The following is a 26,962-nucleotide window of genomic DNA, read 5'->3' on the forward strand; positions in this document are numbered from 1 at the left end:
GTTAAGTGGGCATTAAGGTGGGCACTTTTTGGATGAACCCCTGGGTGTCATATGTATGAGATGAGTCACTGGGTTCTACTCCTGAAGCCGAGACCACACTGTATGTTAACATGAATTTTAATTAAAAAAAGAAAAAGAAAATGAGGTCAATTTTTCAGTAGTTTTGGCTATCTCGGTTTATCTAAAATTGATGGTTTATGCATGGGTCCTTTTGTATTTACCAAAAAAATTGTGCATTATTATAAGACAAGGTTTTGGTTTTTTTTTTCAAAACCCCTGTCTCCCAGAAAAAGTATATTTGAGTCTTTATGTTCTCTCAATAAATTTATTATTATTTTAATGTTTATTTTTGAGAGAGACTGAACACGAGCAGGGGAGAGGCAGAGAGAGAGGGAAACAGAATCTGAAGCAAGCTCCAGGCTCTGAGCTGTCAGCACAGACTTGAACCCACAGACTGCAAGATCACAACCTAAGCCTAAGTCAGATGTTCAACTGACTGAGCCATCCAAGTGCCCCTCAATTACTTTATTTTTTTAAATTTTTAAAATGTTTTTATTTATTTCAGAGAGAGACAGACAGACAGACAGCATGAGCAAGGGAGGGACAGAGATACAGAATCCAAAATCGGCTCTGAGCTAGCTGTCAGCACAGAGCCCCACGCGAGGCCCGAACTCACAAACCGTGAGATCATGATCTGAGCCAAAGTCAGATGCTTAACGCACTGAGCCACCCAGCGCCCCTCAATTATTTTATTTTTAATGAGAAAGTGTCAGTTGAGGAGAGGACTCAGCCTGAAATGGCCTTAATGTGTATCTTGGGTACTTAGAGAAGGTATCTGCCAGATGCTAAAAAGGGAAATAAAAGAAATTTAACACAGGTTTATTAAGTATTTCTTGGAATATGAATTGAAGATTACAAGCACTAAATATCGTTCAATGAGCCTATTGAAGATGACTTACATTTTTTTTAAAATAAATTGGAGTGATTCTTTTCCTTTAAAGCTTATTTATTCTGAGAGAGAGAGCACATGCACCTGAGCGTGGGATGGGGAGAGAATCCCAGCGCAGAGCCTGACATGGGCTTCAGTTTCATGAACTGTGAGATCACGACCTGAGCCAAATCAAAAGTTGGATGCTTAACCAACTGAGCCGCCCATGTGCTATAAAGATCACTTTTTCAAAAGCAACATACATGAATGGGTAAAAAAGATGTGATACACACACACACGCACTGAAATATTATTCGGTTATAAAAAAGAGTGAAATTTTGCCATTTGCAACAACTTGGATGGAGTTAGAGAAAGTAATGCTAAACACCATAAGTCAGAGATAGACAAATAATGTATGATCTCACTCATCTGTGGAATTTAAGAAACAAAACAAACAAGGAAAGGGAAGAAAACAAGAGAGAGATATAAACCAAGAAACACACTCTTAACCTCTTAACTACAGAGAATAAACTGATGATTACCAGACGGGAGGTGGGTAGGGAGATGGGTAGAGTAGGTGATAGAGATTAAGGAGGGCACTTGTGTTACACGGAAGTGTTGAATCTCTGTATTGTACATCTGAAATGAATACAATACTGTATGTTCTTTAACTGGAATTAAAATAAAAACTTAAAAAATGTGTAGACATTGGCACCTGAGTGGCTCCGTTGGTTGGGCATCTGACTTCAGCTCAGGTCATGATCTCATGGTTCGAAACCCGAGTCGAGCTGTCAGCACAGAGCCCGGATCCTGCTTCAGATTCTGTGTCGCCCTTCTCTTTTTTCCCCCCTCCCCCACTCATGCTGGCTCTCTGTCTCTCAAAACTGAATAAACATTTAAAAATTTCAAAAATAAACATTTAAAAAATGTTTTAATGTGTAGACAGAAGAAAAGACAACATATGCATATATACGGTATGTACAAAAGAGGAAGAGTACATTTAATTGATCAAGCAAGGACTTGGAAGGAAGAACACATGATACGTAGAAATTAACTTTGTAAAACAACCACCACAACAAAAGCAGTGTCCATCACGGGAATGTAAACTGAAAGATCCAAAGAGTGTTTACCTTTGAAAATCTGGGGGGCTGAGGAATAAGAATTTGGAGGACATATACAAGAGGGCTCCATAATATGTTGTTTCTTCTAAAGAGAGGAATTTGAAGCGGATGTGGGAAAATGATAAAAATTGATGAGCTACATGGTTCTCTTTTCTGTATGCTTAAAATATGTCATAATAAAAAAACATTAAGTGGCTATGTTGTAGTGATGCTAGCAGTGCTACGTATCAAACATCTAAATCTAAGATGGAAATAAAGATAATTTACCTGGGAAACTAGCACACAACTCACTGTGAACTCAAATGATGATGAAGATTGCAGGGGAGGAAAGTAACTCTCCTTCCCCCTTTCTAGGTTCTTGGCTGAGACACCCTATGATAAAAAAATTAATGAGAAGAACAAACCATTTTAATCATGTACACACACATATACCTGTACAGAAGGGAGCCCGACAAAGATGGGGGACTCAAAGGGCAACGAGGCAACTGAGCTAAGGAAATGGAGAAGGGGTCTGGTCATGTGGGGGAAGGGCAGGAGTGATTCACAGGAAGGTGCTTGTTGAACAGATGTTGACTTGCCATGTAGATAAGTCTTTTAATGTGAAAAAGTTGACTCTGCTAATAGCTCTCTTCCTGATACAAGCCTCCTTTCTAATTTCTTTAGGCAGTTAAGTGGGAGGTAAAAAGCTTTTCGTGAGCTCACTGGGTCTTGATTGCCTTCAACTCAAGATTACCCACGTGCCAAAGTGGCATGTTCTAGGGTGGCTTGTTCTGAACCCACTCAAGATAGATGTTAAAAGTTTAGTTTCATGAAGTGTGAGATTGAGGAAAAAAACCCAATATTTTATGTCTAATTTTTTATATGAAGTGATTTCAAATGCATGATTTGCACTTAAAAAGTAAAATGGATTGTTAATTTCTGGCTTACTATACATAAACATTTCTCTTCAATTGTGGTATTTTATACTAAAATATCTTGGCTTGGGTAAATAACACTGGTTACCTGTCGTTCTGTTAAAATAATCAGAGAACATTTTGGATGATCTAAAAAATGTTAATTTTACATTTCCTAAAGCTGGCAGTCTCTACCCTCAGAAGTCCAGAGAACAGGGGAGAGGACTGCAAGGTTTTATAGAAAGAGGCAAGCGAGAAACCAGAAGGAAGTATGTGGCTTATAGTGATTGGCTAGGGTGGCATATCTGACCTTATTCAGTAAAGTCAAGGAACAGGGTAGTGCGTACAGCATCCAGCGTTGCCTTGCTGCTGGGGGATTGGCTGACAGGATGTACCTATTTTGTTTCTGATCTAGGGGAGTATTTACAGGGACACAAAAGCTTTGGTTCACTGTCGTGGCACTCCGGGCGGTAGCGGCTCCATCTTGGGCCTAGAAATTCATTCCAAGGATACTAAGCACTAGACATAATTTGATACACCGACTTAGTCGCCCATATCAGTTGTTTATCTGTTGTATGTTCCGGTTTACTCCTCTAAGGTTTTTGTAACAGGAGCCTAGAAACTGAATTTCTTTCACAAACTTCATGCATCTCTGGTTATTAAAGACAGCAAAGGATTGGAGCCGTGGCTATAATTGCTTCCTAACAACCATCAGGGGCGCTATGGCACTTGTTTCATTTGTCCTCATTTGTTGGTTAAATCACAGGCTAATTTATGATCTGCTAATGTATCATGGTTTAATAGTATTATAATTCTTTAGTAGAGCGTTCATAAGTGGGCACAGTTTGAGATGCAGAATTGACAACAGATATAAAAGAGTTTTCCACTCTTAGGTATAAAGGGAAGAGAGCGTCTCCTGGACCTGATCGCCACATTTCTCGTGCTGCAGTTTCTTCGTACCAAGTTGGAAAACCAGGGACTAGTCTTCAAATCACTGATGAAACTGGACGATGCTTCCATTTCCAGGTGACTTTAATTCTCGCATTAAGTAACTCATTTATATTTCTAACCATTTCTTGACTAAATTTTACAGGAAGCTACATGTAACTGTAAGAACAAAGAGAATTTATTCACAGGGAATATCTTGCCTGCTCTCTTCTGCCATTGGCAGGGCAGACACAGTATTTTTGCCTCTTGGGTTCCATGAAAAACCAGGGCTCAGAGAGGTAAGTGTAGCTCACACTGGAGCTCAGATCTGTGGCTCCTGGTTTAGTGTTCTTTTCACTATGGTATATTGATTCACGTGCTTTTGGAAAATCCACAATATGATTGTTAGGACCAGGCCTGTTCCCAATATTTGCAGGGCCTGGCACAAGAATATAGATGGAAACCCACATACTATATGTCTAAGTTTTTAAAAATTATAAATAAAACTAGCAAACTGTCAAATATAATATGTTTTAAAGTTCTGCCTTGGTAAATACAACTTCATGAAGACTGGGTTCAAATTTAGAACTCTGTGACCCCTTGGAAGTCTGATGCCATAATGTGACAGTGTGGAGAGAGCCAGTCCTGGGACCCTGGCTCCTAGCCCTTGGGCTGACCTTGGGCACCGCAGGAGGCCTTGAGCTTACATGTGAATACTCTCCTTACTTACCAAAACTTCATCCATACCCCATGCAAGTGGTCATCCCTTATGTGTGTGTATATACACATAATATACATAATGCATATATACATACATACATATATAATTTGCTTATGCTTTTTGAAACAGACAAGTAGGGAAACTAGCAAAACTTATAAAAATAGTTTTATAGGGGGAGACAAGTTTAGAAGCTACGTTTCTCCTAATATATCTTGTTTTACGTTTTTGACTTTGAAGCTATGTAAATATTTTGCATTATAAAGACCAGGTGCCAGGGAAGAGGTATTAAACATGTTAAATTATACCATGGACTGCAATCAGCAATGTCTGGAATGTGAGAAAATAAATGGCAAAAGAAAAAAAGTGAGGGGTGGAAGCTATAAATTAAAGGACACATGGCCCAAAGGCAGTGTGAGACCTTGTTTGGATCCTGATTTGAGTAAAACCTTTATTATTTGAAAAAGAGAGAAAGAGGGGTGCCTGGGTAGCACAGTTGGTCAAGCATCTGAGTTGAGCTCAGGTCATGATCTCACGGTTCATGAGTTCAAGCCCTGCATCAGGTTCTGTGCTGACAGCTCAGAGCCTGGAGCCCGCTCCACATTCTGTTTCCCTCTCCCTCTGCGTCTCCCGTGCTAGCTCTCTGTCTCTCAAAAATGAATAAATGTTAAAAAAATTTTTTTGAGAGAGAAAAAGATATTTAGGGAGATTTAAACGTTACCTGAATGTTTTGTGCTATTAAATAATTAGTTATAGCTATTTTAATGTCATGTTTAAGGAAAAGTTCCTGTCTCTTAGAGATACATATTTACAAATGAAATTAAAATAAATAAGCAGAACTATTTTTTTAATGTTTATTTAATATTTATACTAGCAGGATGGTCAGTCAAAAGTTTAGAGGCCAGCTGGATTAAAAGAAGTCAGTTGAATTAGTGAGAATATTTAAAACTAGTTTTGGGGCACCTGGGTTGCTCAGTCAGCTAAGCATCTGACTTTGGCTCAGGTTTCTTGAGTTTGAGCCCCGCGTCAGGCTCAGAGCTGACAGCTCAGAGCCTGGAGCCTCCTTCAGATTCTGTGTCTCCCCTTCTGTCTGCCCTTCACCCACTTGTGCTCTGTGTGTGTGTGTCTCTCTGTCTCAAAAAATGAATAAACATTAACAAAAATTTGATAAAACTAGTTTTGTTGCTTTCAGTAGGTAGTAACTAGACTAATGATTACTGGTAAGCATCTTTTTGATCATGCTTGCCATTTATATGTTCATGTCATTATGATATTCAGCTAACATTTATTAATTACCTACTCTGGGCCAGGGACTATTGAGCCAGTTAAATCCATGTGTTTTGTTAATCCCCACAGAAAGCCCCTAGGATCTCATACTATTATCATAAATGAGGAAACTGAGACTTTTGGTGTTGAATGAAAGCTGCACCATATCACACAGCCAACATTGTGTGATTTCAGAGTCAGGATTTGAAACCAGCTCTTCGCCACCCACTATACTACTGGCTGTTTCCCAGTTCACAGGGAAAAAAATCAGGAAGATGGAAATTTTTCCAAATTTTTAGTCCCCCTGGCAATAGGATTTTTTTTTAAACTGTAGTCTATGTTACCACTTGTTTGCTAAAAATTCTAGCAGGTGACAAAACAAATGAGGAAGTAGCTAATATTAATGAAAAATATCTCAAAAATTCTTCTGAGTCTTGAATAGACTTGAATATTTGACATTCTTGAATATTCAACATTTTATGAACAGAAACTTGAAGTTTTTATGTAATGCACAGTTTAGTAGTATGTTGTTCCTGGTTTGTATGATAATTAAATATGACAGTTTCATGGGTCTTGGGAAAACACCTAGAAAAATGGCTAATCAATCAAACTGAGAATTCCTGGTACAGGAAAGAGAGAGAAATAGAAGCCTGGTTTGTAAAATAGTATTGAGTTTTTGCTCAATACTATTGAGGAACAAAAAACCAAATATACATAAGCTAGAGGAAGCTTGAGTTGGCCTGGAGGCAGCAAGGAAGTCTGTGTAGCATTTGGAAGCTGGAAAGTGACTAGTATTTAACAGACTTAAAAATGAATAAGGAGCACCTGGGTGGCTCAGTCGATTCAGCGTCTGACTTCATCTCAGGTCATGATCTCATGGTTTGTGAGTTCGAGCCCCGTGCCAGGCTCTGGGCTGACAGCTTAGAGCCTGGAGCCTGCTTCTGATTCTGTGTCTGCCTCTCTCTCTGCCCCATACCTGCTTGCTCTCTGTCTCTCAAAAATAAATAAACATTTAAAAAGAAGAATAAACATTAAAAAATGTATTGAATAAGTTAAAAATACCATGTCAGTCTGGTAGAACTTTCATAAAATGTTAGAATTGCTTTTATTAAAGATCTCAATTTTTGACAGAATTATTTTGTCAGATCTAATGTACCACATTTGGTACCACATTACATTTCTTATGTGATTATATTCTGAAATTGATGGAAACATTTATTTTTAATCTAGAAATATTCCCTGGGGTTTTGAAGAAATAAAGAAAGCAAGTGAGTGGGTAAGAAGAACCGAAGGACAATATCCATCCATCTGCCAACGGCTGGAATTGGGTCAAGATTGGGACTCTGCCACCAAACAGCTACTGGGGATCCAAACCATACACACCACTTCTCCTCTTCACCGAGTTCTTAATTACAGTCAAGGCTGAATCAACTAAAGTTGTATTTTAGACATTATTCATGCTTCTATGTATAAAATAATCAGATATCAATAGGTACCTATAATGAAGGTTAATTAAGATTTTATTCAATGTAGCACTCACTTTAAACAGAAACAGAACTGATTATTTTAATGAACTAACGAGTGATAACAAAATAAATATTCTAATATTACAGATGATTTTTTGTGCTTAAATGTTTAAAGCGATAAGAGACACATCTGGCTGGTCCTGGAGCCTCACTTCCTTCTCCCCTTTAAGGAATCCAGGAGAGAACCGGCCAGCCCGGCTGAGTTAGCTGGGGAGAAACACGGTCTTTGGCTGATGTCAGTGTTGCTGACATGCCAGCCTGTTTCCAGGGCCCTGAGTTTCTGGACCTTTGCCCTCAGTAAGCACACTCCCTGTATCCTAGTCTGTAGATCTCTTGATACATTTTTTGTCACTCAGAGAAATTAAGTGTCTCATGCAGTTATTTCATGGATCTTGCTTTTGGAGTTGCATCTTAAGTCCCATAGTCATCTAGATTTCTTCCTGTGTTATCTTGTAGAAGTCTTACAAACTTTGCATTTTATGTTACGGTCTATGATCCATTTTGAGTTATTTTTCATGAAGGCTGTAAGGTCTTTCCATCTTCCTCTACAATACCACTTCCAGGCCATTACCTCTCTATGTAAAAACTGGTTTCTTTGAGATTCAGTCTTTTGGCCGTCCTCCAACCTGTCCTCATTGCTGTCATTCACCAAATGTTCAGTACCTCAACACATTTACATGTGGTTCAGGAATTCCCTTCCTGAAGGCCAGTCCTGCCTTCATCTTGAGCGACTTCCAGAATCCTGATGTAAGACCACTCCTAATTTGCTGGACTTGAACCACAACTGTAACAGTCTTGGCAGAGCTCCTTGATACCTAAAGTGTTGTGCCCGATTCGCGAGTCCCCAGAGATCACCAAGGAGCCGACACCGATGCAAATACAAAAGGGTCTTTATTACACGCTCGAGCAGGGGCTCACCCGCCTACCAGTGTGTGGCAGCAGGGTGAAGAAAAGAACAATAGCGAGCAGGGTTTATAAGGGGTCAGGGACGGGGTGTTACAGAGCACAAGTTGTAAGTAAAGCATCATCACATAAGCACCAATCACAGTTGTCCTGCAGCACCCATGGTAACAGCTTTGACCATTCAGTATCCGTGAGGCGTCCGTAACTTTTGGCGGGACCCAATCATGACCTCTGAGGATCCTTTGAAAATGACCAATTATGAGGTGAGTTCAAAGGGCCCACGTGGGGTTCAGGCAAGCGGTGAGTGATCGGCTAGTTTGTACGGAATAACTGTCTACAGTTCCCAGCCTTGACTCAGACCCCAGGAATGTTTTTTGATTGGCTGGTCCGAGGATGGCTTTAGCCTTGAGCAGTCTGAGGCTTTTCCTGGACCTGGGGCTGCGTGCAGCCCGAGGTTGCTCTTAATGGAGGACTTACTCTCAAAATAATGTTGCTTAGGCTCTTCAAAAGGATAGGAAGGAAGCTTGTGACGTGGTGCCATGAGGCCTTCTCCCGCCTGCCTGTCTCTCTGGGAGGCAGACATGAGACCGCTTTTATCACCCCCCAGTTCTGACCAGACATAAGGCTCAGGATACAGCTACAGACTAACAATACTCACAGCTGCATCTAGAATTGGCTCCTCGGGACTGATGTGTCCCACAACTCACACTGCAGTTGTCTAGCTCCTTTTGGGATGTGGGGCAAGAACCAAGGGGAGCTGGCATCTTTGACCATCTTCCTCTTGCTGTGTATAGAAGTAATAAATCATCTAAATCTAAAGCGGCTTGTTCTATCTTTACTGGCTAAATCAATCAGATCTTGCCCTTGTCTGCTTGACATAATCATAGAAGATAAAACTCTTTTGTTTTATCAGATTAAGGGATAAAAGAATGATAATACCTAGTAGCAGAGTGTATGAAGGTAAATCGACTTAGGGTTTTTTTTTTCAATTTTTCAATGTTTATTTTTGAGAGACAGAGAAAGCAGGGGAGGGGCAGAGAGGGAGACACAGAATCAGAAGCAGGCTCCAGGCTCCCAGCTGTCAGCACAGAGCCTGACGCGGGGCTCGAACCCACGGACCATGCGATCATGACTTGAGCCGAAGTCGGATGCTTATCTGACTGAGCCACCCAGGGACCCCTCCTAATGCTGTTAATGAAAATATACACTAGTAAAACAAAATTTTGCAATATTAATCCAAACTTATTTTTTCTTTCAACATACTCCTTTTTATTTTACTGAAACAAATATGTTTAGTATTGTGTACAATGACTACTTGGTATTGTTTCCCAAAGATACACATATACTGAAGGATCTACTACTTAGGTAAACTTGAATAATGTACTTAAACTTTTTTTTTAATGTAATTTATTGTCAAGTTGGCTTGCAGTGTATACAGTGTGCTCTTGGTTTTGGAGGTAGATTCCTGAGATTCATCGCTTACATACAACACCCAGTGCTCACAATATTAATCCAAATTTAAATCAGTACCCTCCTTGACCTATAAATTTTACTAATAGGAATTCTTCTAGAAATTAATCTTGCATATGGAAGCACACATATGATATGTTACATGTGCATATACATATTACAGTCGCAGGGCAGTGTGGAAGAGAGCACTTTTAAAAATTATATAAATGGGTTTTTATACATGTATGAGGTAAAAATCTGTTGTGTCATATTCTAAACTGGTTACATTCGAGGAACAGGAACTTTTTTATGTTACATATTTTTGAATTAATCAAAAAATTTTTAGTGAACATATATAAATTTTTATTTCAAAAACATATAAAAGCAGAAAAATAGTATAATTCACATAAATCCCCTCATTTAAAATATTTTGCCTAATTTTTATATATTTAGAAGTCTTTTGCTGTTGACTTGTTGAAGAAACAAGGTCAGTTGTCCTAAAGGATGTGCCACATTCTGGATTTGTTCAATTGTTCCCATTTTTTCTTTCCCCGTATTTCTTGTAAACTGGAAATTTGACTGAAGGTCCTGAATAGATTAAGGATCCATCTTTTTGTCAACAGGAGCCATATGGTTTGGATCTTCCAGTTTTAGTAATGCCAATAGTGATCAGTGGGTTTTCCATGTGAAGCTGTTTTTCCCCTACAACCAACCAACAGCCTGTGGCAGCCAGTTCCTCATCACTCCTTCACCTAATGGTTTTGTTGCCCAAATCATTTTCATGAAATACTATGATTATCTTTTCTTCTATGCTTATTAAATTCTTCTGAAAAAATGAGCTTTCCTTCATCAACAAATGTTATTTGATAATTTTTTTGTAAAAACTTATTATTTTAAAAAAGATATCTAATCATTAGAATTGTTGTGTGTCTTCCTTTATAGACCAAGAGCCTGTGCCAGGCAGAGAGACCAATAAGAATGAGACAACAGGCCCCAAATGCGGTTGTCTGTGCCCCCCATCAGCAAACCAAGACTCCATACTCAAACCTAACTGCAGTTTCAGACTCTTGTAGGAATATAACCTTAACCAGTAGTCTGGAATTGCCTAGCAGTACTAGTGAGGTAGTCTTCCTAGCAGTACTAGACCCCAGCCTTCCCCCAAAGGACGGTAAATTTTTCTGAAATAATCCTTTCCTTTATGACTTCCCGCCTCACCTCCTTTCCGCCGTGAAAAGCCTGTTTTTTCTGCATTTCGTCGGAGCTCCTTTCTATTTGCCACGTGGGATGCTGCCCCAATGTTGAATAAAGCCAATGAGATCTTCCAATAAAGTCAGCTGTATTTTAATGCCATGCTCGACTGCTCTGTATTCTTAACTGCTTGGTACAGTCCTGGTACACAGGCTGCATTCACGAAACTAACCCAGTAAATCACGGCGCCCACCCAAAGACCTGGGGCGCCTCTCCCAACGGGTCTGCGGGATCACAGGTTACGCTTCGGCTATCCTCAGAGTTAAGGTACATGAACTGATCTTGTAAATTAAGTCCACCATTCAAAGAAACAAAAATGCAAAGCTTGCTACCATAAAGATTTTATTTGCAATTCAAACAGAACAATATGTTATCCTTGGGTGGATTATTCTAGCAACTTTGGGTGACGCTCTTTGTCAACCATTCATAAGGTGGACAAAATACTTCATTACGTCGATATTTTCAATGGCGGAAAAATATCTAGAACTTGGAAAACACATGTTTTTTGCCCGGTACTTAAAAAAAATTTTTTTTCCCTATTTTTAAACAATACTCAATAAGATACAATATCAGTATGAATTCCGTTTGATTGGATCATTCACATGCCTTAAACGACTGAAAGTCACACAGGCACGACGGAACGGCGTCGCGTCCCGGGCCGCTCAGGTCAGGGCAGGAGGCGGCGGTTTTCCCAGGCAGCCCAGGGCTGCGCCGGGGCGCGCGTCGGGGGGGCCCTGAGCAGCGGTCACCCCGCTCGGGCGCCTCAGCTGCTCCTCCGGCGCGAACTCCCGCGCTCTGACGTCCCCGGCCACCCTTTCCCGACCGGGAAGCACCGGAGCCCGCCGCCGCCGCGCGTCCCAGCTCCTCGCGGGAGCCCCCACCCCTCCGACGGCCCCCGTCAGCCTCCTCCCCTTACCCCCCACGCGCCCTGACCGGCCCCTCTCCCGAGTCGTTCCCAACCCTCCCCTCGGGGGCCCGCAAACAGCCCTTCCGTACCCCCCTCTCTGAGGAACCCCGTCCGCTCCTCTCGCCGCCCGCTCCGCCCCGCCCTTCCGCCGGGGCGCCCCTGGGCCCGCCCACTCGCTTCCCGTAGGCCCTGCGGAGCCCCGGCGCGCCCGCCTCGATGTGATTGGTTGAAGCGCGTGTCGCTCCAGGGTCCCGAGCCTGCCATTGGTAGGTTTCCCTCAGTCGCGTCAAGCGCCCGAGTGGCTTGCGGCCGAGCGCGGAGCGCGAGGAGCCGCCAGGGTGTGTGTCGCAGCCGCTCGTCTTCGGCGGTTTGCGAGGTTCCCATTATGGCGGCGGCGGCGGCGGCGCTTGCCGAGGAGGCGAGTGTGACTGCAGCCCCTGTTTCAGGTGCCGACAGCAGTGGGGAGTCTCCCGAGGTGGAAGGAGAAGGCGTTGGAGCAGCCGGCCGAGAGCAGGACGCGGCCGCGAAAGGCGCGGAGGCCGCTGGAGACAGCGAGGAGGACGGCGAGGATGTGTTCGAGGTGGAGAAGATCCTGGACATGAAGACGGAGGGGGTACGTGTGCGGCGCGGGCGGCGAGGCGGGGCCGCGGGGCCCTCCCGGATTCGCGCGCGGGGCGGCGGGCGTGGGGGCCTGGAGGGGGCGTGTGGCCGCCGCAGAGGAAGCCGCTGTGGGGGCGGCGTGCGGGCGTCCCGGGCGCCGAGCGGGGCGAGGGTTTGTCGCGGTCGTCGGTGTTGAGGTAACTGACGGGGGCCGCCGCTCAGGCTGGAGAGGAGTGACGCCGAAGCCATTGTCCACGCCGTCGTCCAGTGTTTTCCGAAGCCGGGGTCGGCGTCTGGCTTCAGGTCTTTAGGAATTCCCGTTCGTCCGCAGAGTCCCGTCCAAGAGGTGGCGTTTAAAGGTCCGGAAGCCCTGACCGTCTGTTCCGTCTCTCCGTGGGTGTTGGGCGACTGTAGCTGCACAGGGTGTTCTTTCTCCGAGTCCGCCTGTCAGGTCTCTCTGGGAGTCGGTTTGTCTGTGAAGTCCTTTTTTGACCCTGATCCCTGCAGAGCGAGGTGCTTCTCCATCTGTGCCCTCGTAACACTTGTTTAGACCTCTGTTCGAGCACCTGACGCACTACTCTTTATACAGGTTTGTCTCTCCTGCCAGCTTGTAGGCTCCTTTGATACAGAGAATATGGCTATTGTTAATTTTTGTATCGCTGGTACTCAATCCAGTGCCCTTCATGCAGTAAGTGCTTTGTGTCTGTCACATTATTAAATGAGTACATGAATCACGGACTCAGGCGGGGGCGAAGGATGGACAGGGGGGAACCTAATAACAACTAATTTAAGTAGGTAAGTGTGAGATGACCAGAGGTCCCACATAGTAGTCGGAGCTGTATATTCTTTTTATGGTCTGTTATCTTATATTTGTCATGTGCTACTTTGTGTTAACTTTTTTTTTTTTTTTTGGTCCATTCATTCAGCAAACTTTTTTTTTTTTTTTATTAAATCACACACCCTGTGCTAGGTGCAGTGTGAAGTTCTGAGCATATAGAGATGAATTGTAGCACACAGACACGGTTGCTGATGCTGAAAAGTTCCGGCTTTTGGGGATAAGTAATTGAAGTCTAATGCCATTAACATTATTATTAGTTGCAATACAGTAAACATAGGAACTTTGTTTTGTATAGTTTTCCCAAATATATTACAAAAGTGCCTTGATGAAAGCAGAGCCAATCTTTTTAAAAAATTTTAATGTTCATTTATTCTGAGACAGAGCAAGTGTGAGCGGGGGAGGGGCAGAGAGAGAGAGGGAGACACAGAATCAGAAGGAGCTCCAGGCTCTGAGCTGTCAGCACAGAGCCCTAAGATGAGGGGCTCGAACTCAAGAATCCCAAGATTATGACCTGAGCCAAAGTGGGCTGTTTAATCGACTGAACCACCCAGTCGCCCCAAGAGAATTGAGCCAGTCTTAAACTGTTGTGCGTCACCTTCGTGTAACATAAGTGCTTGGCACATATAAGATATTTAGAAAAATCGGGGCACCTGGGTAGCTCAGTTGGTTAAGCATCCAACTCCTGATTTCAGTTCATGTTGTCATCTCATGTTTCCTGAGCCCCATGTAGGGCTCTGCGCTGACAGCGGATCCAGCTGGGGATTCTCTCCCTCTCTTTCTCTGCCCCTCTCCCCTTAAACTAAATAAAATAAACATTTAAAAAAAGATATTTAGTAATATATTTCGTTAGGAGAGCAATATCTTTAGAATTAAGGTGATTCATCTATTGGTATTAGATCTTTTAGTGTATTTTAATTCCAATATAGTTAAGTTCATACAATATTTGATATTCCTGGTCCCAATGAATTATAGCCACTGTACCCAAAATCTCATATTCTAGTCAGAAGTGGATGAAACTAAGAAACTTAAGTGTTTAAGACAGTAAAGGAGGGTTATTTCTATCACTCCAGTGATGTAAAGTTGGGTGAGAATTCTAGTTCTCAGGGCCTTCTGTTTTTAGATACTCTTGCAAATGAGGGATTTATAAGCTGAAAAGTGCTAACTCAGCAGAAGGGGACTGAGGCAGTTACTTTGTAAGTCCTGCCCAGCGAGCCAGCCAGTTGAAAAACAAGAGGGTCCTGATAGTTTGCTTGGCCTCCTTAGAGTCCTGGTATCTGTGGTATTTCGGTTGTTCATAAGCCACCCGACTGGTGTTCTGATAGGTTAAGACAATCATGATGGTGAGGGCTGGCTTGGAGGAGTAGCATTAATGCTACATTTGTATATTAGCATTTGTATATTCTTTTTTTCAGTTTACTGCTAACTAATTTTTGTATGTTTTCAGCACCATTAAATGTATCTGACAGATCTTGGGGTTTTACCTTCAGTTTTGAATCGAAGTCATTTTTACATAATAAAAACGAGCACTTTTTAGTATTTATGGGCATTTGATTTTGTAGTGTATAAATAACTAATTATACACTTTAGTGAATTATCCGAAAGCTAACTCCTGTGTAACCTCTGCCCATGTCAGAAAATATTAGACTGCCTTCCCTAGAAACCTCTTTTGAATCTCCTTTCTGCTCGGTGCCCCCTAGATTCCCCCCAGAATCGCTGTCTTGAATTATAATAAGTTTCTTGCTTTTCTTTGTGATTTTCCCACCTAAGGATGCATTCCTTGACACTTGAGTTTAGTTTTACCTGGTTTCTTTCATTCATTCATTCATTCATTCAGAGAGAGAGAGAGAGAGAGAGAGAGAGAGAGTGTGTGTGTGTGTGTGTGTATGTGTGTGTGCGCATGCACGCGTGTTGGAGGGGCACAGAGAGACAGGGAAAGGGAGAGAAACCCAAGCAGGTTCTACACTGTCAGCACGTGGAGCCCAGTGCAGGGCTTGAACTCACCAACTGTGAGATCATGACCTGAGCTGAAATCAAGCACTTAACTGACTGAGCCACCCAGGCATCCTTTTTTCTTCCATTTAAATGGAATCTAATAATTTTTATTTTGTGTGTCCGTTTTTACCCCCTCAACAATATCTTTGTGAGATTTCATCCGTGTTGTGTGGAGCCATACTTTGATTTTCACTGCTGCACATTATTCGGTGCCTAAATGTATTACAGCCTATCTTTTTTGTCCTACTGTTAATGGGCATTTGGGCTGTTTCCAGGTTTTGGCTATTATGAGTAATGCTTCTGTGAGTATTATTGAACATGTCTCCTGATACATTTTGCACATGTTTCTCTTGCTTATGAACATTAAAGAGTGGAATTGTTCGGACATAGGGACACACATCTTCAGCTTTCCTTTTTTTTTTTTTTTTTTTTAATTTTAAATGTTTATTTGTTTCTGAGAGACAGAGAGAGAGAGAATGAGCAGGGGAGGGGAAGAGAGAGGAGACACAGAATCTGAAACAGGCTCCAGGCTCTGAGCTGTCAGCACAGAGCCCAGTGCGGGGCTCAAACCTGCAAACTGTGAGATCATGACCTGAGCCAAAGTCAGATGCTTAACCGACTGAGCCACCCAGGCGCCCCACACATCTTCAGCTTTCAGTGGAAACTATTTTTGAAAGCAGTTGTACCAATTTATACTATTACTAATGGTTTATGAGATTTCCTTTTGTTTTGAATCCTATCAACACTTTATGTTCAGACTTTTTATTTTTAGCCAGTTCTGATGGGCATCTCCTACTTTTAATTTGTATTTCTCTGATCCTATGTTTGGGTTGAGAAATCTTTCTCTACATATTCTCCATAATTTTTTTCCTAGATGTTCTTTTGTTTTCCCTTTCAGATTTTATATTTAACACTTCACTTAGAATTGATTTTGTGCATAGTGTAATGGGGGGTCATGTTTCATTGAGCAGATCTTTCTTCTTTTTCTTTAACAGTGCCTAAAAATTTCAGAATCAGCTTGTCAGTTTCCTTACACACATAAAAACTTGGGATCTTATTGGAATTTGCATTGAATCTATGGATAAATTTAGGATCAGTTTAATTTCTTTCAGTAATGATTTATAGCTTTCTGTGTTGAGGTCTTAAACATCTTTTCTTAAATATACTTTTAGGTGTAGTTGACATTTTTGATGCAATAATAGTCTTTTTAAAAATTCCATTGTGTTTGTTGCTCATATATAGAAATACATTTGGTTTATGTATATTTGCCCTTGGTTGGTTAAAGAAATTCCCTTTTATGGATTGATGAATGGATGCTGAATTTTATTAAAAATTTTTCTCTTTTAAGTTTATCTATTTATTTTGAGAAAGAGACTGTGAGTAGGGGAGGGGCAGAGAGAGAGAGAAAGAGAGAGATTGGGAATCCCAGGCAGTCCCATGCTGTCAGTGTGGAGCCTGACGTGGGACCTGAACCCACAAACTGTCAGATCATGACCTGAGCCCAGACCATGACTCAAGTGCTTAACCAATTGAGCCCCCCCAGGCTCCTCTCTGACATCTTGTGGTGGATACATAGCTAACTGTTCTCCAGCTTTTTTTTTTTTTTTTTTAAATTTATTCCTGAGAGAGAGAGAGAGAGAGAGCAAGAGAGAGAGAGAGGCAGGCAGGCAGCGTGAGCAGGGGAGAGTCAGAGAGAGAGGGAGACACAGAATCTGAAGCAGGCTCCAGGCTCTGAGCTAGCTGTCAGCACGATGCAGGGCTCGAACCCACCAACAGTGAGATCATGACCTGAGCCGAAGTCAGACACTTAACCGACTGAGCCACCCGGGTGCTCCCAGCCTTTCTTTTTTTTTTTTCAAAGCATATGCCTTTAGCACTATAAATTATCCTCTAATCTTAGTTTACTTGCAGCCCATAAATTATGTTTGTACTATGTTTTCTTTCCGATAAAAATATTTTCCAATATCCATAACTTAAGTATAAATACATTGCTTAATTTCTAAATGTTAGAGAGTATTACTAATATTTCATGTGCTTTAAAAGAATCTTGAATTTTAACTGACATATTTTATGTATTGTTTAACATTGAATATTTGCTTGACTAATTGGGTTATGTAAAATCTAGAGTATTGTTGCCAACAAGCAAGGCGGCCATTACTTAGGAAGTTGAAGCTAGAAATATGGGAAACTAATGTGAGAATAATTTACATGCATGAGCTGTTCTCAATTTCATATTCCTAATATTATTGATTATTGTAACCGTCATGTTTTATGACATGTTCCTTGTCGACTTTAAAACAACACTAAAACAGGGGCGCCTGGGTGGCTTAGTCGGTTAAGCGTCCGACTTTTGCTTAGGTCATGATCTCGCGGTTCGTGGGTTCGAGCCCCGCGTCGGGCTCTGTGCTGACTGACAGCTCAGAGCCTGGAGCCTGTTTCAGTCTGTGACTCCCTCTCTCTGACCCTACCCTGCTCACGCTGTCTCTCTCTCTCTCCTAGAAATAAATAAAAATAAAAAATAAAAAAACCAAAAAAAAACACTAAAGCAGACTAGATACTTTTACTTATATTATTAACACATTTGGAGTCCATTGAAATGCCTAATTACAGTTATGCTTTCTTTCTTTTTTTTTTTTAAACATTTCATGTTTAGAATACACTTGGACCCATTGGCCTTGAGAGTTTTTCTAACAAAAAAAATTTTTTTAAATGTTTTATTTATTTCTGAGAGAGAGAGAGAGAGAGAGAGAGACAGTGTGATCAGGGGAGGGTCAAAGAGAGAGGGAGACACAGAATCCGAAACAGGCTCCAGGCTCTGAGCTGGCTGTCAGCACAGAGCCCGACGCGGGGCTGGAACCCACCAACCGTGAGATCATGGCTGGAGCTGAAGTCGGACGCCCAACTGACTGAGCCACCCAGGTGCCCCTCTAATAAAAGTTTTAATTAATTATCTAATGTATGCATTTTTGGAGGATAGGAGGACTGTCTTCTGCCTTTCGGTCTGGCTCACTGATTAAGCTAAAAGAAAACTGCTACCAAGAAAATAGACTGTTTCTGGCATTTTGAAGTTTATCATGAAATTTAACATACGGCAAAGCCCTACGCAGTTATTTGGATCTGTAGGATTTCTGTAAAATAAGATCTAATTCATGGGTTTAATCTGTTTTGTATATTGTTGTATCTCTAAGACTCAAAAGTCCTGACATAGAGTGACTTTCAATAAATATTTGTTCAATGAATGAATGAAATGAAACTGCTGAAATAAAGACCAATAGCAGTTATCAACAAATTAAATCTGGAGCTAGAATTGAATGTGCTACTTAATACTTGAGAATGTTGTTCATAGCTTTACTCTCATTGATCAGATTGAACTTAATTGATAACTAGCACTAAATTTATAACTGTGTTCAATATAGAAGTAAATGTTTACTAGTTTTCTTTTTACCTCTTTCTTCTAATCATCAGAAAAATCGTGAGAATTATATACAATCTCACATATACCTTTATGCATATTCCCCAGTTGTTAATACTGATTTTGTCTTTTTCCTTTACATACATTTTTTTCCTGTCCCATTTGAAGGTAAATACAGGTTTTTTAAAACCTACATTGAGTAGCAGATACTACTGTTTTTATAGACAAATAAAAATAATGGGGCCCAGGGGTGCCTAGCTGGCTCAGTCGGTATAGCATGTGATTCTTGATCTCCAGGTCCTAAGTTCAGGCCCCACGTTGGGTGTGGAGCAAACTTAAAAATGTGGCACACAAATAAGGATTATTTGTTTCAATCCACCATTGTTGTGTTTCTACCAAGTCTAAGTACACATGCTTTTTTTAAGGCAGTGTTGCTTACTATTGACTAAGATTTTTCTTTCCCTTCCACTCATACAGGCCTCTTAACCATGCTGCCTCACCTTATCTTCAGTTTTAACTACACCTTCATAGAAGCTCTTATAAAGTTGTATATAATAGTAATTTTCTTTTTGCGTGCTCTTTTGCTAAAAAGAATGTGCACTTTCAGCTGATACGCCGTCCCTTCATCCTATTATGTAACTGACCCATAAAACTGTATTAATTTAGACTTAGCTAATTTTAAGACTATGAGGCTTATCTGTAAAAGTTAAGAACCTAAGTCTTCTCTTTTCCCATTATTTCTTAGTTTCCATTCCCACTAGTTTCCAGTCCATGACTGATGTTGGTCTTTCTACAGAGGGCAGAATGATTGAAAGGCAGTGTAGGCAAGTTGAAGGCTAAAAGGAGAGGGAACAGCACTTGGCCTTCGGTTTGGAAAGTTTATTGCCTTGGTGGTGGTTATGAATAAAATCAGGCAGGTGTTAAGTGTAATAAGCTAGAATGGTGCTTTACAGGTCAAGTGGAAAACTATTTCATCTATTCTTGCTTCTCATTGAGTTCGTTGGCTATTGAGCAGAAATGATAAACCAGAAATCTGGAGAAGCAAAAATTTAGAATATGTGATAAAGATTTTTTTTTTAATGTTTACTTATTTTTGAGAGCTTGAGCGCAAGCGGGGGAGGGGCAGAAAGAGAAGTAGACAGGATCTGAAGCAGGCTCTCTGCTGACAGTGGAAAACACAAACAGTACTCCAACTCACAAACTGTGAGATCATGAACCTGAGCTGAATTCAGGAGTCTGACACTTAACCGACTGAGCCACCCAGGCACCCCAGTGTGTGATAAAGATTTGATAACCATAAAACATTAAAAAGAGAAATTATTATAAGTGAGTGAGAAAATGGGCAGAAAACATAATAGGTAATTTAAAAATCTTGTTTATTGTAGTTTTACATATATGTTTCTTTGTATATGCATCTTAAAATTTGCCATCTTAACATTTTAAGGGTAAATTCATAGAGACAGAAGAGTCATTAAGTACATTTGTGTAGGTATGCAGCCATCACCACTGTCCATCTCTAGAACTTTTTTATCTTTCCAAAATGAAACTGCCCCTTTTAAGCAATAATTCTCCTCCCCCGAACATCTGGTATCCACCATTCTGCTTTCTGTCTCAGTGAATCTGCTTATTCAGGTTCTTAATGTAAGTGGAATCATGTAATACTTGTCCTTCAGTTTCTGGCTTATTTCAGTGACCAAGGGTTCATGGATTTCAAGGGTTCATCCATCTTAATAAAATGTGTCAGAATTTCCATTGCTTTCAAGACTGAAAAATAAATATTTCATTGTGTGTGTATACCACATTTTGTTTATCTGTTTATCTGTTGAAGGACATTTGGGTTATTTCCATTTTTTGACTATTGTGAACAGTGCACTACCTGACATGGTTGAATAAATACTTGTTTGAATTCCTGTTTTCAGTTCTTTAGGAACTGAACTGGAATCCCAGGACTGGAATTATTGGGCCATAAGGTAATTCTGTTTAACTTTCTGAAGAACTGCCAACTGTTTTCCACAGCAGCTACAACATTTTACATTCCCACTATTAATGTAAGGAGGTTCTAATTTCCATGTTTTTTTTTTTTTAATTTTTTTTTAATGTTTTATTTATTTCTAGGAGAGAGAGAGAGAGACAGCGTGAGCAGGGGAGGGTCAGAGAGAGAGGGAGACACAGACTCTGAAACAGGCTCCAGGCTCTGAGCTGGCAGACAGCACAGAGCCCGACGCGGGGCACGAACCCACGAACCGCGAGATCATGACCTAAGCGAAAGTCGGACGCTTAACCGACTAAGCCACCCAGGCGCCCCTTTTGTTTGTTTTAATATAGCCATGGAGTAACTGGTGTGAGGTAGTGTCTCATGGGTTTGATTTGCATTTCCCTAAGGACTAATGGTGTTGAGCATCTTTTCATATGCTTATTGGCCATTTGTGTGTCTTGTTTGGAAAAATGTTTGGTCAAGTGGGTTGACCCATTTTCGAGTGGCTTGTTTGTCTTGTCTTGTTTTTAAATTTTTTATGTTTGTCTTGTTTTAATTATAGAAATTGTTTACATATTGTGGATATTATTATTAGATGCAATTTGTAAATATTTTCTTCAATTCTGTGGGTTGCCTTTTAACTATGTTGATAATGTCCTTTGATGCACACAGGATTTTAATTTTGATGAGCTACTCTCACCTATTTTTGTTTTTGTTTTTGGAGGTATATTTAAGAATACAGTGTCAAATCCAAGGTCCTGAAGATTTACCGCTGAAGATTCTTCTTCTAAGAATTTTATAGTTTCATCTCTTAAATTTAGGTCTTTGATTCATTTTGAGTTAATTTTTGTATATGGTGTGAGGTATGGTCCAGCTTCCTTTTTTTTTTTTTTTTTTTTGGTAGAAATTGAGTTGTTTCAGCAAAATTTGTCTACATATTGATTGGACTTGATTCCCTTATCAAAAATCAATAGGCCACAGAAGTGTGGGTTCGTTTTTGGATTTTCTGTGCCTGCCCTGATGCCAGCACTGTACTGTTTTGATCATTGCAGCTTTGTAATAAGTTTAGCAGTCTTTCACCTTGTTGGTTAAATGTATTCCTAAGTATTTTATTCTCTTAGGTGCTATTATAAATGGAATTGTCTTAATTTCCTTTTTGGGAGGAGTTTGGGAAGATGGGGGAGGAGGAGGACGACCCAGAGCTCACCGCATCCCGTATTTACAACTAGAAAACATCTACATCCAAGTTAGTAAACTCTGAGCAATCTGAAGACTGGCAGAACAAATTCCACAACTAAATATAGAGGAGAAGCTGCATCTGAAAGGTCAGGAAGGTCAGAAAGACAGAGGGGCTGCCTGCAGGAGAGGGAGCTGCACTGCATGGAGAGGGCAGAGAAACAGGTCCTCACCCCTGGGACCTCACACGGGGAAGACCAGTCCCCCTAACGTTAAAAACCAGAGGAACTTTAAAAGCAGAGGAGCTGAATTCTGTGAGCTTAGAAAACCAGTGGGGTTTAGAACCTGGAGCTTTAAAAGTCAGGGGACTCAGCACTGCACTGGCCACGAGGGTGAGAGGTAGCTCAGTCACCTCCCTTAAAGAGACAGTAGCTTTTGTGGAAAGGCAGCATAAAAACAGCATGTGTACAGCACTGGGGACGTATGGGAGACACATCTGTTCACACTGATTTTGGACCGTGTTGGGGGACTTCTTTGAAAACCAAGGAGCTGGCAGGTGCTATTTTCCCCCCTGCTCCCACCAGCGTAAACTCAGAGCCACCTACGCGAGGCAGAGCTGCACGCTTGCTACCTAATGTGCTCGCGGTGTGCCACGCCCATGATGTCTCCTGAGGACTCACCCACTCCAGGCCTGCCAGCGTTGGTCCTGGACTCAGGGTGGATTTTGTTAAAGCCACACACGCTCACCCAGATACCCAGCGCCCTGCACCTAGCCACATGCTCCCACCCACTCTCGTGCACCGGGCCCCACCATGCCCAGCTATCGTCATGTGCCATGCCACCTCCACGCACAGGTCCCAGCTGACACAGCGCTTCAAGGAATCCAGCATTGTGCCAGTGACCCAACCCGGATACTGCTAACAACGCCATCCTGCTCCCAAGCTCCCTGATGGGGATGCTCCCTCAGAGCTGTCTTGCCTGGTCCCGCTAACACCAGAGAGTGGGCACAGCCCGTAGCAGGCAGAGTCAGTGCAAACAGTTGCACTGAAAGGAAGTGTGACTAAGATACAACAGCAAGGAGTAAGCAACATAGGATACTCTCTAAGTGCCACGTTGTGGTGAACAGGGGACATTGCACTGCAGGGCACACCAGGACACCCTCTATGATTCATAAAGTCACTACTTTCAAGAGTAGAAGGCATAGCTGACCTTCTTAACAGAAAGGGAGAGGGAGACAAAATGAGAACACAGATTTATCCCAAGTGAAAGAACAAGACAAGGCTATGGCCAGAAATCTAAGCAAAACATATATAACATGCCTGGTAGAGAATTTAAAGCAGTGGTCATAAGACACTCACTAGACTTGAGAAAAGAGTGGAAGATGTGAGTGATACCCTTAACACAGAGATAAGGAATAACATAGCAGAGATAACGGGCTTAAGTAAATGAAATGAGAAACACACTTAAAGGAATGAATAGCAGTATGGAAGAAGCAGAGAAACCAATTAGTGACCTAGAAGGCTGTCATGGAAGGTAACCAAGTTGAAGAAAAGATAGAAAAAGAATTATAAAAAACAAGAATAGATATAGGGAGGCTCCTGGATGGCTCACTTGGTTGAACGTCTGACTCTTTATTTTGGCTCAGATCATGATCCCAGGATCATGGTATCAAGCTCCACATCATGCTCTGTGCTAAGCATGGATTTTTCTCTCCCTCTGCTACTCTCCCCTGTTTACGATCTCTCTCTAAAAAATATAATAAATAAAATTAAATTTAAAAAATAATAGCTTAGGGAACTCAGTGACTCTGTCAATCAATATATTCGTGTTATAGGAGTCCCATAAGAAGAAGAAGAGAGAAAATGGGGCAGAAAATTTATTTAATGAAATATAGCTGAAGGCTTCCCTAATCTGGGGAAAGAAACTGATATCCATATCCAGGAGGCACAGAGAACCTCTATAAAAATCAACAAAGCAGATCCATGCCAAGACATACTGTAATTCAATTTGCAAAATATAGTGATAAAGAAAAAAATCTTAAAAGCAGCAAAACAGAAGACAGTAACTTACAAAGGAAAGCCTATAAGGCTAGCGAGAGATTTTTTTCCAGCAGAAACTTGGCAGGCTAGTAGGGAGTGACATGATCTATTCAATATGCTGAGTCGGAAAAATCTGCAGCCAAGAATACTCTATCCAGCAAGTCTATCATTCAGAATAGAAGGAAAGTTTCCCACACAATCAGTCAGTAAAGTTGTGATCACTAAAGCAGCCCTGAAAGAACTATAAAAGAGGACTCTTTGAAAGGATAGACCCAAAGTGACAGTATAGAGGTATGAAATACAGTAAAAATGAATATTTCTGTAAAAATATCAGTCAGGGAACTCAAAAAAGAAAGGATATATGATATACTAATACATACTTACTAAAATGTGGGGAGGAGAGGAGAGAAAATGAGTTCAAACTTAAACAACCATTAACTTAATATAGACTGCTATATGTAAAAGAGATTGTATACAAACGTAGCGGTAACCATGTCAAAAACCACTAATAAACATACAAAGGATAAAGAGAAAGAAATCTATATCAGTAAAGAAAATCCACGAAACATGAAAGAAAGAAAAGATCAGAGAAAATCTTCAGAAACAACCATAAAATAACTAATAAAATGGCAATAAATACATATCTACCAATAATTACTTTGAATGTAAGTAGACCAAACACTCCAATCAAAAGACATGGGGTGTCAGAATAGATAAAAGACCTAGAGTCTATGAGAGACTTGTTTTAGACCTAAGGACATCTGCAGATTGGAAGTGAGGAAATGGGGAAACATCTATCATGCAAATAGATGTCTGAAAGAAAGCTAGAGTAATAATACTTATGTTGGAAAAAATAGACTTTGAAACAAAGACTGTAACAAGAAACAAAGACACTATATAACAATGGGACAATTCAACAAGAAGATACAACAGTTCTAAATATTTATGCACCCAGCATGGGAAAACCCATGCATAAAACAACAAAAATAAAGGAAATAAACAATAACAGTACAGTAATGGTAGGGGGCTTTATCATCCCACATACATAAGTAGATCATCTAAACAGAAAATTAACAGGGAAACAATGACTTTGATTGACACACTGGATCAAATGGATTTAACAGATAAGTTCGTAATATTCCATCCTAAAAGAGCAGAATACACATTCTTTTCAAGTGCACACAGAACATTCTCCAGAATAGATCACATATTAGCTCACAAAACCAGCCTCAACAAATTCAAGATCAAAGTTGAATATTTTTGAACACAACACTGTGAAACTAGAAGTCAACTAGAAGAAAAAATCTAGAAAGACTTTAAATACATGGAGGTTAAATAACATGCTTCTAAACAGTAAATAGGTGAACCAGGAAATCAAAAAAGGAATTAAAAAGTACATGGAAACGAATGAAAATTGAAACACAACAGTCCCAAAACCTCTGGGATGCTACAAAAGTAGTCCTTAGAGGAAGTTTATAGCAATACAGGCCTACTTCAGGAAGCAAAAATAATCTCAACTAAACAATTTAACCTTACATCTAAAGGAGCTAAAAAGAATAACCAAAAAAAAAAAAAAAACAAAAAACAAAAAAAAAAGGAAAGAAAGAAAAAAAAAAAGGAAGGAAATGATGATAGATTAGGGTAGAAATAAATGATACAGAAACTAAAAAATAAAACCCAAAAGAACAGATCAATAAAACCAGGAGGTAGTTCTTTGGGAAACAAAATTGATAAACTTCTAGCCAGAGACTTCAAGAAAAAAGAGGACTCAAATAAAAATCACAAATGAAAGCAGAGAAGTAACAACTAACACTATAGAAATATAAATAATCATAAGATAATTTTATGAAAACCTGTATGCCAGCAAATTGGAAAACCTAGAAGAAATGGGTAAATTTCTAGAAACATACAAACCACTAAAACAGAAAGAAAAATAAATTTGAACAGGCCAATAGCCAGCAAAGAAATTGAATTACTATTCAAAAATCTTGGGGCACCTGGATGGCTTAGTCAGTAGAGCATCTGACTTCAGGTCATGATTTCATGGTTTGTGGGTTCGAGCCCCGCAGCAGGCTCTGTACTGAGAGCTAGCTCAGAACCTGGAGTCTGTTTCAGATTCTGTGTCTCCCTTTCTCTCTCTCTCTCTTTTTTCTTCTTCCCACCTGAAAAAAAAATTTTTTTAAAGAAAAAAATTTTTTTTCTTGGTTTAAGTCCAGTTGGTTTACATATAACACCCAGTGCTCATCCCAAGTGCCCTCCCCCATGCCCATCACCTCTCTTCCCCTTTCCCCCACTCCCATCAGCCCTCAGTTTGTTCTCAGTATTCAAGAGTCTCTCAAGGTTTGTCTCTCTGCCTCTCCCCAACTATTTTTCCCCTTCTTCTCCCCCATGGTCCTCCGTTAAGTCCCTCCTAATCTACCTATATGTGCAAACATATGGTATCTGTCCTCTGCCTGACATCTTTCGCTCAGCATAACACCCTTGAGTTCCATCCATGTTGCTAATATGGCCAGATTTCATTCTTTCTCATTGCCATGTAGTATTCCATCATATAGATAAACCACATCTTCTTGATCCATTCGTCCGTTGATGGACACTTAGGCTCTTTCCATGTTTTAGCTATTGTGGAGAGTGCTGCTGTGAACATTGGGGTTCATGTGCCGCTATGCATCAGCACTCCTGTGTCCCTTGGGTAAATCCCTAGCAGTGCTATTGCTGGGTCATAGGGGAGTTCTACTGGTAATTTTTTGAAGAACCTCCACAGTGTTTTCGAGAGGGGCTGCACCAGTTTACATTCCCACCAACAGTGTAAGAGGGTGCCCGTTTCTCTACATCCTCACCAGCATCTGGAGTCTCCTGATTTGTTCATTTTAGCCACTCTGACCGACGTGAGGTGGTATCTCGGTGTGGTTTTGATTTGTATCTCGCTGATGATGAGGGACACTGAGCATCGTTTCATGTGTCTGTTGGCCATCTGGATGTTCCCTTTGGAGAAGTGTCTTTCATATCTTCTACCATTTCTTCACTGGATTATTTGATTTTTG

General features: G+C 40.9%; 2 protein-coding genes across 2 annotated transcripts in view; both read left to right on the top strand.

The window, feature by feature from the left end:
* Positions 1-7,458, top strand: part of PARP4 (poly(ADP-ribose) polymerase family member 4) — an 86,427-nt gene extending 78,969 nt beyond the window's left edge. Inside the window, exons 34-35 of the mRNA XM_039256951.1 lie at positions 3,836-3,968; positions 7,084-7,458. Of these exons, the coding sequence (XP_039112882.1) occupies positions 3,836-3,968; positions 7,084-7,279 (329 nt within the window). The 3' untranslated portion in view covers positions 7,280-7,458. The remainder of the gene's footprint in view (positions 1-3,835; positions 3,969-7,083) is intronic.
* A 4,666-nt stretch (positions 7,459-12,124) lies between these two features.
* Positions 12,125-26,962, top strand: part of MPHOSPH8 (M-phase phosphoprotein 8) — a 63,243-nt gene continuing 48,405 nt past the window's right edge. Inside the window, exon 1 of the mRNA XM_039256932.1 lies at positions 12,125-12,499. Within this exon, the coding sequence (XP_039112863.1) occupies positions 12,272-12,499 (228 nt within the window). The 5' untranslated portion in view covers positions 12,125-12,271. The remainder of the gene's footprint in view (positions 12,500-26,962) is intronic.

Source organism: Hyaena hyaena, unplaced genomic scaffold, assembly GCF_003009895.1.
Source record: "Hyaena hyaena isolate Hyena2069 unplaced genomic scaffold, ASM300989v1 scaffold_602, whole genome shotgun sequence".
In the NCBI taxonomy this organism is placed as follows: Eukaryota; Metazoa; Chordata; class Mammalia; order Carnivora; family Hyaenidae; genus Hyaena; species Hyaena hyaena.